The sequence below is a fragment of the Camelus dromedarius genome, chromosome 2 (assembly GCF_036321535.1).
Source record: "Camelus dromedarius isolate mCamDro1 chromosome 2, mCamDro1.pat, whole genome shotgun sequence".
Taxonomy (NCBI): Eukaryota; Metazoa; Chordata; class Mammalia; order Artiodactyla; family Camelidae; genus Camelus; species Camelus dromedarius.
Genome location: NC_087437.1, coordinates 56,837,886 through 56,850,158, shown reverse-complemented (window position 1 = coordinate 56,850,158; position 12,273 = coordinate 56,837,886). Strand labels below are relative to the sequence as shown.

Genomic DNA, 12,273 nt, shown 5'->3' with positions numbered 1-12,273 from the left:
ATGGTCCTTTAAGCTAGTTTCCATTACCTTTGTCGTGACATCCACTGAGAGCACTTTTCCTGAGCTCCAGAGAATCACCGTCAAAGCCAGGATAGAATGTGCACTTGCCAATCTCCAGTCCAGCATCTAAGGGGCACATGCATCAGGGTTCACATTTACTAGTTTGGCATACATACAAAGGTAGAAAACAAAAACTATAAAGCTTGCTATAGGCAGGTGATAAACTAAATTATTCAGCTTCTATGTGCTGGAGTGCACCTTGGGAAAACTTAAATTACGTTTAATAGAAGATGTCAATCTTCCAGAATGAATTCTATCAAGGCTTCATTTTCATGGAAACCTAGACTCAGGTTGTAAAGCCAAAATCATAATTTAATTCAAAGTAACCCACAGCTGAGAAATCTAGTTTGTGTAACTTTATTCTTTGACTGTCTAATCCACAGATCACAAAGTCATGTACCTAAGGGAAATGTGTTAGATTGGCTAGGTATGAGAGTCTGAGGCCTGGTAGGGTCTATGGCGAACAAGAGAAAATGTGCCATGTTTAAAAGTAATTAAATTCAAAATTTCAAAAAACACCACAGATCCAGTAGGATAATATCTTTATGTCCTTGCAGTATGTTAGGATTTCTTGAGCAAGATTCAAAAGGTGGATCTCATAGAAAACATTTAAAAATTTAATTATATCAAAATCAAAAAATTCTGCATGATAAGATATAATAAATTACAACAAAAACAAATTACAGGTGGAATATATTTTCAACAGATATAGAAAAGAAAGATTAGCATTTGGAACATCTAAGTAACTCTGATAAGTAAAATTTTAAAAAGAGACACACAAGTAAGCAAAAATGGGCCAAAATTTATAGGAAGACATATATCTGAAAGTTCAGTCTCATTGCTTATAGTAGTAAAAACTGAATTAGTCCAACCAACCCAATCAATCCATTACCTTGCTCAAGAGGAAACGGATTTATCAACTGACGTATATTCATACTGTGGACTTAAAGCAAGCAATTTAAATATATGTGTATCTACTCCAAACAAATGACCTAAATATTATGTGTACTTATATGAATGGATTTTTAAGGAAACAGATTTGAGGGGAAATAAGAAGTTCCAGAAAAATCCATATGGCATGCTACCATTTACCTAAATTGGAAATAACACAAAGCAATTTCATTTATTTTGAAATCTATACATATAATTAAAATATAAACCAACGGAACTTGATTAATCACTATGATTGCTTCTGGGGAGAGTGGGAAGTAAATAAGATTATGGAAGAAACATAAGGGACTCAGGTTTTATCTATGTACATATTTTAAAGCCAACATGTCAAAAGATTACGTTTGTCAATTCTGTGTAGTAAGTGCAAAGGTGTCTCATTTCTGCACTTAGGAATTTTTGTACTAATAAAACACTATAAATCCAACTAAAGCTTATCTACGATCTGGATCAGGCCTGCTGGTGGCCAGTCTGACCACTGGTTACAGTGGGAAGCCTTGCTCTGCTGGGAGGAGATCACGGGGTGTCCACTACAACAGAGTGGGCTTGACTTCCCCACTTAGTACGTGGCACTTAGAACTCCCTCAAGCCATCCTTTTTGAATGAGAAGTCTCAGTAAACTTTTATTTCCTTAAAAATAGAAGCATTTGGAAATCTGCAGAGCGCGAAGAGAAAGGAATGCCAAGAGCAAACTGAAAAACTGGATCTGAGACTCATTTTTGCCTTAGTAATTGTCTGACCTTGGGTGTGGGTCATTTAACATGAACTTCATTTTCCGTGTTAGTAAAGTGAGGAGTAATTCTCACCTCAGAGGAGCTTTAAGAGGATTGACTTGATTCATGCATAACCTTTTCATCCTGTTTAGTATTTGTAATAATGTGTAGGTGAAAGAACATTTATGAGATGTTACTGAATATTTCTTTGGTAACTACATTTTCTTTGGTGTGACTCAAGGTTTTCTTTTATGACATTTCCTTAAAATATTGTTACTATGAAATCTCAGTGCAGATTTTAGTAATAAATGTATCCTCTGTAATACAGACAAATAAGTGTTCTATGTTGATAGAGTAGAATCTTATTAACCATGCATACTAAGACTTAACATGGCAATAAAGTATTTTAGCATTATCTATATTATTTACTTATCAAATAGAATCTTAATTTTCATGTAATGTAGTCTAAACTAGTTCTTCATTATGTCACCAATTACTCTATTTTGGAATCTAGTCACATAATGTTGGTCACTAGCTGCTTCTCTGTATTCAACACTTTCTGGAAGGGAGCAGGAAATTCTTTGTGTTCTCTTTCTGACAAATTGATATTTGATATTTGAGTTTTTTGGTGAGTATCAAAAAACAATTAATCATGATTATTTCTCTAAATTGAGACAGTAGAAAAATAACAAGAACAAATGTATCAGTTATCTGGTAAAAATACCAACCCCAAACTGCATTATTTATTCCTTTAAAAAGACCAGCCTTGGAACATATTTTTTCCTTCTGATTTTGCTGATGTCTCTGACTTTTCTCCACAAAAGGGAAGATATATTAAAAACATAACTGTGTTTTTAAAATGATCTCATATTTCTGGCATATCTTTTTTTAAAAAATAGCTCTCTCATTCAATCAAAGATAAACTGCAATTTGCCATGTTTTCCTTCCTTATTTTTTATCATGTTAAAAACAGGTTACAAAGTGTGAAATTGCTCAATTTTATAAGCCTTTCCATGTGGATTTCCTTCAACTATTTTTATGCACATTTTACTAACCAGGTTTCCCTTCATCTCTGCAGTCTTATGAATGGTACAGGATGATGGGTGTTTATAATATTGATGATTATGTCTGAGGCATATATTTTTGTGCTTGGGTGTATATAGGAAAAAAGTCATAATGCATCGTCTTACAGATAACCACATCCTGATTATTTGGATAGGGAGATGTAAAAATAAATGCTGAGTTTAAATACACACATTTAATGGTTTAAAGCCATGCTTGCAGCCAGTTAACCAAAAGGCCAAGTTCCTAAATATGGCAGTTGGTACACTAATGAAAACAAACACCCTGGCACCTGCCACACAAAAGACATTTGATTAACTAGTTGAAACTTGATTGCTACAAAATTAGAAACAGAGGAAATTATAGGGAGGGAAGGAAAAGACTGCGTTCAGCTCTGTTTCCCTATTTTGTTGATAGTGGGTAAATATAGCCAGTGACTTAAAAATCTACTCGGCCCCATGCACACTCCAGATCGCAGAAATGACACTCAAAGGATATTCACTGTGTGACTACACCATAGTGAAGGTGTTTGCAATTTTTTCAGTACAATGATAATTTTTATTGAGTAATTTCTGAATAATATTCCTCTGATGTGAGGAAGTTTAAGAGGGACAGTGGGCATGGCATCCACCTCATAAGAAGATTAGATGTGTAGCTCATTCATTTTCAGCCAGTTGGTCTACCAAGTGAAACTGTTTCAAAGACTTTTCACATGTAAGAATTCATTATATCCCGAAGGGGGGTCCTCCAATCTCTGGCAGGAGAGGCGGTGGAGGGAGCAAGGTGGGGAGGTATGAAGTTTGTCACTGAAGTATGGGATGCAGCTCTACATATTGTATGTTCCTTTAGAACAATGACAGTACATACTGACATTTTAAATGCTCTGAAAGTCTAGTAGTAAAATAACTGGTTTAATTATATTTAAACTAGGATTAAATGAGAAGCCTGTTAAAATGAAGAAAGGCATTTGCATTATTGAGAATCGGTGCTGCAATGAGTCATTGTTACTGTGGGAAAAAAAAATCTCTCAAGTGGGCTGAGGCAGAAAAAGGAAAGATTGGCAATCACTGATCCAAGCTCTCTGCCTTTGAGGGCTGGTGTTGAAGAGAAACAAATCACTCAGGTGACTAAGGAAACTGATCTTCAACAACGTCTGACTTAGGGATAGTAGATCGAACCATTAGAAACTCACAAGAGGACTGAGTTTTGGAAGTGAATCTTGATGATTTTTGGGAATTTCTTATTTATCCTAAGTTCTTGATTGGAATTATTCAAAATAGACTCTATTCACCTTATTTTCAAAAGAAATTAAAAATAAAGACTTAATTAAAGGTAAGCGACTTAAAAAGTAATTAACTTAAAAAAAAAAAACTTTCTCCTTCTACTTTGACATTGCAGACATTTAAGTGAGATTTAACAGGACGTGTTATGAAGTGTCCCTAGTTCTGACATGGGGAAGTGACTGCGTGTGCCTGCACACAACAGTCCCACAATCTCCTTTCTCTGAAGGTGGAGGTGGTCTTCTAGGCAAGTGGTGAGTCAGCTGGGCCCCCCAGTAAATCTGTTAAGAAAGAGTGAGTTCTTCAATGTACCTTTACCTGCCCTGTAAAGTCGTGATCACTCAGGTCATTTTGTTAACAGAGAAAAGCTTCCAGAATAGTAGATAACAGAGTATCTGTCATTTTTTATTTTAAAATTAGACTTGAAGGATAGGGCTAATGGCCTTGCTGTGCTAGGTGACCTTAAGCAAGAGGCTTAAATGGTCAAAATTGTCTAAGAAAACTCATTTTATGAATTAACAACATTCTAACTAATTAATTTGAATTGAAAACTATTTAATTAATTCACAAAAAAGGGATGATGGTTAACACACCATCTGTGTGGCTTGTTGTGATAGAGAGGGACCTGATCCAGGGGTTCTGAGACTCAGGCCTGCCTTGGCTCCACTGCTCTTTTACTGAATGACTCTGGGCAAACTTTAAATCTTTGATTTTCAGATGTCATTTATGGTAAGAGATCCCATTTTTAAAATGTATTTTAAGAAAGAAAAAATGCTACCAGTTAAATTATGATGTGCTATCAAGTATAAGACTCATGCTAATTTCAGAGATGTTAAATGTGCATCAGAATGGATGAAATATGGTCTATCTATTGACTTTCAAACGTTTACTTGAGTTTTTTTTTTCCATCATGCTTAAGTCACTATACTCAATTCCTCCACACTTTCAAAACAAGAATTGTTAGAAGAGGGGAGGGTATAGCTCAACAGTAGAGTGCATGCCTAGCATGCATGAGGTCCTGGGTTCAATCCCCAGTTCTTCCATTAAAAATAAATAAACAAACCTAATTACCTCCCCCCCAAAATCCAAAAAAATAATAACAACAAAAATTGTTAGAGCTGAGGGAGGATCCAGATGCCATAGCAGGCAGTAGTTATAGCCCCTCTTTTGGGCTCAGAGAAAGAGAGGATAGTACAATATTTAACTCATTATCAGATATGAATTTTTAAAATCACATAATCAATGCTAAAAAGTGTAAAGATTTTACTGAATCCCTATTCCTCTGCATTTGTACTAAATAGTCTATCAAGATAAAAGAATCATTAGACAATTTTCACAGCAATCACAAATTTTTGTATTAGTGAACACAAAATTCCTATCAAAAATTCCAATTCCAATTCCAATTGGAATTTTTGATACTAAGAATTTTCAGAGATCTGAAACACCACCAGTTTCACTTATACACCCACATATGCACATACATTTTTCACATGCTGTTTCTTCAAAAATCTTTAGATACACTAATTAAAAAAATTAAACTCTTTCAGTCAATAAATAGATATTCAGCATCAGAAAAATATTTCTGTGATGGTGAGGAAAACTCAGAATTAGATTTCAAGGTTAAGAATGTGTCTTTGCTGTGCCAGGTGACCTTCAGCAAGATACTTTAACTGTCAAAATTGTCCAATAAAACTCATTTTATGAATTCACAACATTTTAATTAATTAATTTTAGTTAATTTAAAACTAATTAATTTACAATGAGAACAAATCATTATGGATTTGCCTTATTGCCAAGTAAGAGCAATAGAAACATTTAATTTTATATTTAATATTATTAGCAAATAAAATGTATAAAGATGTACATTTATCTGTGAAAAAATACTGCATCTTTTTTGTTTTTATTTGATCATAGGTGAAACTTTTCAATGGGAACTTGCATGAAAACAGTTTGTAAACTATAAGGTAATGTGGAAAGATTAACTACATGGTATAAAAGTGATTACTACTGAGCTGAAGGCAGGTGTTACAAGTCAAGTCCAGGGAAAGTAAAGCTTATACTCAGCAACTACCTAAGGAACTGGAAGCCATTCACAGAGACAATCAGCAATGCTCATGTTACAAATCAAGAGGATACATCACAGTTTGACATTATACAGATAATCTTGATACTTCAATGAGTGACATTTGAACATGGTGTTGATGAAAGAAGCAACCAGGGGCTTGAGACACTTTCTTGCTGAAGTCCCTTCTTTACTGGCACTGCAGTTCCACAGTCTTTAGTGCCATCGGCTCCACAAACGAGAGGACCAAGTGTGGCTGTGGCACTTAGAACTTCGGAAGTGGGGGGTTAGTTTCTGATCCTCGTAAACTCAGATGTAAAATTTAAAATCGTTGAGAGATTTTCACCCAAGAGCAACTGAATTACAATTTGCGGCTTCTGTCATCGACATGTGTGTCATCTATGCCATTCTCACAAAGACACATCTGAGAAAACTCCTGCTGTTGAGCCGTTTACTTAAAAGTCTCTTTGTGAAATTTGCTATTTTCAGTAGATTGTGTGATAGGCATTTGCTTTGTATTTTGAGTATGATTTTGCAGGGAAGGTGCAAACTGAGACCGAGAAATTTAACATTTCCGTTTTTTTAAACACTTAAAATGTCAGGAATGTGTTCTTTCTCCTTTCTCATTGCTCTTCAATCACAGTAGTAAATTTTCCAAAGTCACAAAGCCAGTTAGAGGAAGAGCTGGAGCAACAGTGTACACTGTAAGACTCTCAGTTTCATGCTCCTTCAAGTATAACCTATTTGTAGAAGTAGAAAACATTTTCCCATCTCCAAAACAAATTTGCTTATAAAGTAAAATGTTTATGGATGAGATGTTCTTAATGTGGCAGACACTTGCATTTTAAAATGAGCTTCCCTGAATGCTACAAATCAGGAAGAATGATAATTTACTAGTATACATGCGTTAACTGATTTTTATTCTATCTGGTATCATTTTCATTTTTTTTCAGACACAATCGCCTTCCAAAATCATAAAATTTTGTGGTTAAATATCTTAATTTTTTTTCTATTTGGAATTTTCAATCATACTACTAATATCTTTCTTGTAAACATTTAAGAAGGCAGAAACCTACCATGATACTTTAAAGGAAGATCTCATTATTAAAAAGTCCATGTATGTGTGTTTAACAAAGTGTTTAGTTGTTACTGTAAACTCCTTGAGGGTCAGAACCATGTCATCACCATTGTATCTCAACACCCAACAGAATGCTTGGCATAGAGTCGACATCATTTGTTGAATAAATGAATGAATGAATGAATGAATGAATGAATGAAACAGCTTTATGTGATAGGTAAACAGAAATGTGGGACAGTTATACATGTCTCAGTTTTATTGATATAGAAACTGAGGCTTAGAGATGTGAAGAGATTTGTCCAGGTTTTAAAACCACAGTAATATGTGCTGAAGTTCATGCCAGAATCCTGGTATGTCCATTAATGTTTCACATCACAGATTCTCATTCTAATGAAAGGAACATGTATCAATATTCCCTAACAATTATCCCAGTATAGTTTAAGATTTCTCCTTGTCAAATTTTAATTTGCACTTAGATCCCTGAATTATTATGCTTTGTCATATAAAACTATGTCTTCTAAGAATAGAAGAGAACTTTGTGTATGATTCTGTACAGTTCTGATAAGCAAATTTATTGTTTAATTCTAATAATTAGTAATGGTGGAAACAAGAATCTTTAAGACCATAGATAAGGAAAAGCTTGTAGAGTTGCACATAAACAAGCTACTTGGCCGTTTGACACCTAAGTCATTTTTATGTGGTATAAAAAGGCTTTCAAAGGGCAAAGTTGATACCTAAATGATAGACGCAGTTACCTATGGCATATATAGGAATCAGGATAATGTGGAATATTAACACCTCCTTCACCATTTACCCCACTTTGTACTTACATATAATATTAATAATTATTAGATTACATTTTAATTACATTAAACTAGCCAATATAATCAACAAAAAGTAATCTAAAATATAAATGAAGAGCCCAAAATATAAATTTTATAATCCTCAACAACAAGATGTTGAATACGAGGTATACACTGTATATCAGGCACTAGGAATATAAACATGAAAATACACGCTCCTGGTCATCTAGTTGCTCACAGCCTGATGGAGGTGAAAGCTTTCCAACCGCTTGCCCTGCCCAGCCAAGGACCTCCTCCTGCAAGAGCAGACTCTTTCTTCAAGTACAATTGTTCAAGTGTATTTCCTTCAAGTACAATTGTTATAAATACCTTTTTTTTTTAAAAACATTTGCATAGTACTTTATTATTTTGAAATCCATCTATCTCCTTTCATCTTCACAACAGTCATGTTCAATCTGTATGGAAAATCTTATAACCTTTTTTTTTAATAGATGAACTGACACAACCCGGGCTACTTTAGAACGCTCGTCTCCTGACTCCTGGTCTTGCATGCATACTTCCTAAGACAACAAAAGCAGTCAGTGGAAAGAGACTGGTTTGTCTTCAGTTACACAGACCTGGATATGTCTCCTGACTGGAAATGTTACTTAGCCCCTTTGTCTTTGTGTCTTCGTCAGGAAAATGGGGCAAAGACTTACTTTGTAGATTTATTGTAAGGATTAGAAATAATACGGATAAAGGGACTAGCACAAAGTGGTTACTCAAAAAGCAATAGTTATTATCCTGATATTGTCTTCTAAAAATGGCAAATTTTCAAAATATGTCTTTCTGCTTTTTAATTTTTATGAAAAAAATTTTATCCTTGTTCTTTTAAGGAATAAAATTAGTCCTTGGAATCTAGAATTATAGCAGAGTGATAGGAATATAATAAAGAAGGTAATACTGATTGGGTGAAAGGAAATATTGTTAAAAAGAGTTATAAGTGGCAATCATTCTGACATTTAACGTTACAGTATACTATACATTATCATTAATACATACAACTCTAAAGGATACCATAATGAGAAGAGAACAAAGGGAAGATACCTCAGTTATACTTAAAACGTAATTATTTTCAAGGTCTAATTAAATCAACAAAAGTAAATTTTTAGTTGAATTTTAATATAATTTTATATGATATATATTTTGTTTTATAGTTCACAAGATATCTCTATTGATTTCATTTAATAAATCACTGTGTTGTTAGAGTCATGGCCTTCACAGTGTTTCAGTATTGGCAGTATAGCATCGTCAGGCTGTGTCATGGAAGAAGAGGCACCGCAGGCGTTATGGGAATTAAGGACCTTGTTATAGGAACTCGGCTTTACACAAGCATGGGAGCAGCTGGAGACGATTGGGCAGCAGAGGAGGTAGAGGAAGAGAGAATGTCACTTTCCAATCCTCTTGGAGCCCTGGTGTGAATGGACAAGTCAGAGTTTGCAAGGAAATGCAACCACCAAAGTGGGACCACCGGGAAGCCACGGGGAGGTCCGTGGAAAGCCATCACTTGGTGGGTCAGTAGCCAAGTTATCAGGAGGAGCCCAGGTGATATTTTAAAAGTGCATTTTTCACGTGTTTAAACTCTTCTGTGTCATAGAATTTTAGAAAGGAAGGGGGCGCTCGTTAGAAATTGTGGAATTTACCCATTGTCAGTAGATGGAGAAAGTCAGACTCAGAGGTAATTAACTTGTCCAGGGGAGAGGAGATGAAGGGGAGATATAAAATGGATGGAGAGGAGTAGGGGGCAGGAGGAGGCATGGCAGAGGAGTTGTTCCTGGATGGAGAGGGTGCTTTGTGCTGAGGCTTGAGTACTGAGACATCGATAAGGGAGAGCGGCAACAGCCAGTACAAGCCAACCAAGGCACCAGCAGTTACTGGCAGGTGATGCTAACCATTGCTCCAGAGAGGTGCTGAGAATTATTTGGAGAAAGGAGAAGGAGGGCTCAGCTAAAAATAGCTCTAATCTTCAGACACATGGGAGTTGGCCTGTGTAGAGACGTGCCCAGGGCTAGGAGGGAACTTGTGGCTCACCTTTTGTAGCCACATGGACTCCAGATTTACTGAGGGGAGAGGAAGTCCCTAGGAGGCTGAGCAAAAGCTACTGAAGTCAAGACTGGGATTAGAAGTTTGACTCCAAAGCTGTGTTCCTCCAATGACAGCATTGAACCTAAGCAAAACTTGTCTGGTGGGTAGAGGTCACAGTGGATGAAATATTGGCAAGGAGATTAAACTAGATGATGTTTGAAGATTAGCCTCAAGATTCCATGATACTCAGTCTTCATTGTCTAATTCAGGGAACACTGACTTGGGAGCTGCCCCAGGTCAGTGGTGCATTTGGCATCCCTGGCACTTTTAAGTTCTTTCATCTCTTTCAATAACAGCAAAATATTGTTGAGTCCTACTCTGTGCTTAAGCCTGCCTGAAGCTGCACGACTGCTTAGTGATGGAGTTGGGGTAATATTTTGGGACTGCTTACTTTAAGTTCTGTTCCTTGGAGACAAGCTCAATTAATCTAATTTTATTAAACAGATGTTCAAATCATTTACAGTATTTGAATAAGAAGTTAAAATTATAGCCCTGAGATCCCCAAACCTAGTTCACTGAACATATCTGCTTCTTTATTGCCCATGATTCATTGTGTAAAAATCAGTTTAAAACCCTGAAAAATAACAGGGAGAAGGCAAATGTCCACCTTAAATATCTTACTGAATGAAGCCACAGTGCAATTCACTTAGAAAGAGAAGATGAATTCATATCTACAGGAGGCTCTCCCTAGAAAAGTTCTATAAGGGTTCTGAAGCATAGTACCAAAGTAAAGAGAAGACACAAGACGTGCCTGAGGTTTGTGGGGAGACCATTAAACACAGTCCTGTCAATTCTATAGCTTATGTGGGCATTAACATCATCATAAGTCACTGTTAAAATTATCTAATTTCTAGGAAGGTAACTTATAAACAAACAGTATTCACATTCCTATCCTAGAGATTCTGATTCAAAGGAGCAATATTTGGTATTGCTAGACTGAATTTATTGAGTATACACAGCTTCCACCGATCAAAACCTAAAACAAAATTTTAAATTTCTCCTTAAACAGAACTCAGATGTGTGTTTGAGATTAACTCTTAATTCACTAACTCCATAGCAAGAACACTTTAAATACTGAAGAAGAGACATGATCTGAGTCTAACCTATGTTAGCAATATCACACTTGCCTATTTGAGTTTTATAAGAAGAAAAACAGAGGATAGTGTGGGTTTGAAGAAGGTAGAAGATGGAATTTAGAATTTGATTAATTTAAGGATGTTTCTTAAGTTCCAGTATTGACAGAAATAAAGATAAGAGAAAACCTTTCTTTTCTACCTGCATTTAAAAAATTAGACCACTTTGTACATTTAAGAATTTCCTAACACTGGACATATTTGATGAAAGCAAAATTAATACATCTAACATACATATAGAATCATTATCCTGCGTTCCCTTTCTCTTTGTTTTGAAACGGAAAATAAAACAAAAATAATGTAATAAATATAAAATGCCTGAGCAAGCAATTATCTCCACTCTGCATTACAAATATATCTTAAGAGTTTTTACTCATTTTCAGAGAGGAAAATAGTATCAAAAAAGACTCTAATTTTAACAAAATCAAGGTATAATCAAGACATCTAACAAGTATGTGAAAAAAACTTTTTTCAAAAAGTTAAAAGGAAAATAAAAAAACCTAAATCTTATCAGCTTTTAAATAACTTACCTTGTGAAAAGTCAGGAGATTCTAACTTTAGATTCCTCTCTGTGCAGTTTCTCCCAAACTCAGCTCTGATGGTGAGTTTTCTCTCTGAGTTTTTATAGTCTCAGTTATACACCCCTTACTCCAATCCCTGCCTCTGCTTTCTCTTACATCATTTCTACAGATTTTTCCACTGAATATTTTCCCAAGCTTCTCATCAATCTCTCTCTCTCATTCTTTTTTTCTCTCTCTCCCAATCCCTGTCTCTCTCTTGTCCTCTCCTATTCTTCCTCTCCAAATCTGTTCTATCTATTGCTTTGATCATGGCATTTAAGTAGCAATAGGAGAATGAGCTGTGGAAAATTTAAGTACACATTTATTACAGTGTTCAGCCTTAGACCCATCACCCCTTCCTGAGGTTTTAGTACAACTTTGATAATTACAAATCACATTTGGGAAATAGGATGCACTAAGATTTGTTTTAAAAATAAGTCACTAGGGTAT

General features: G+C 35.3%; 1 protein-coding gene across 1 annotated transcript in view; it reads right to left on the bottom strand.

The window, feature by feature from the left end:
- OSTN (osteocrin) overlaps positions 1 to 12,024 on the bottom strand; it is a 35,138-nt gene extending 23,114 nt beyond the window's left edge. The window contains exons 1-2 of the mRNA XM_010994368.3: positions 11,794 to 12,024; positions 28 to 126 (exon numbers count right to left, since the gene is read on the bottom strand). Of these exons, the coding sequence (XP_010992670.1) occupies positions 28 to 126 (99 nt within the window). The 5' untranslated portion in view covers positions 11,794 to 12,024. The remainder of the gene's footprint in view (positions 1 to 27; positions 127 to 11,793) is intronic.
- Between the last annotated feature and the right edge of the window lie 249 nt (positions 12,025 to 12,273).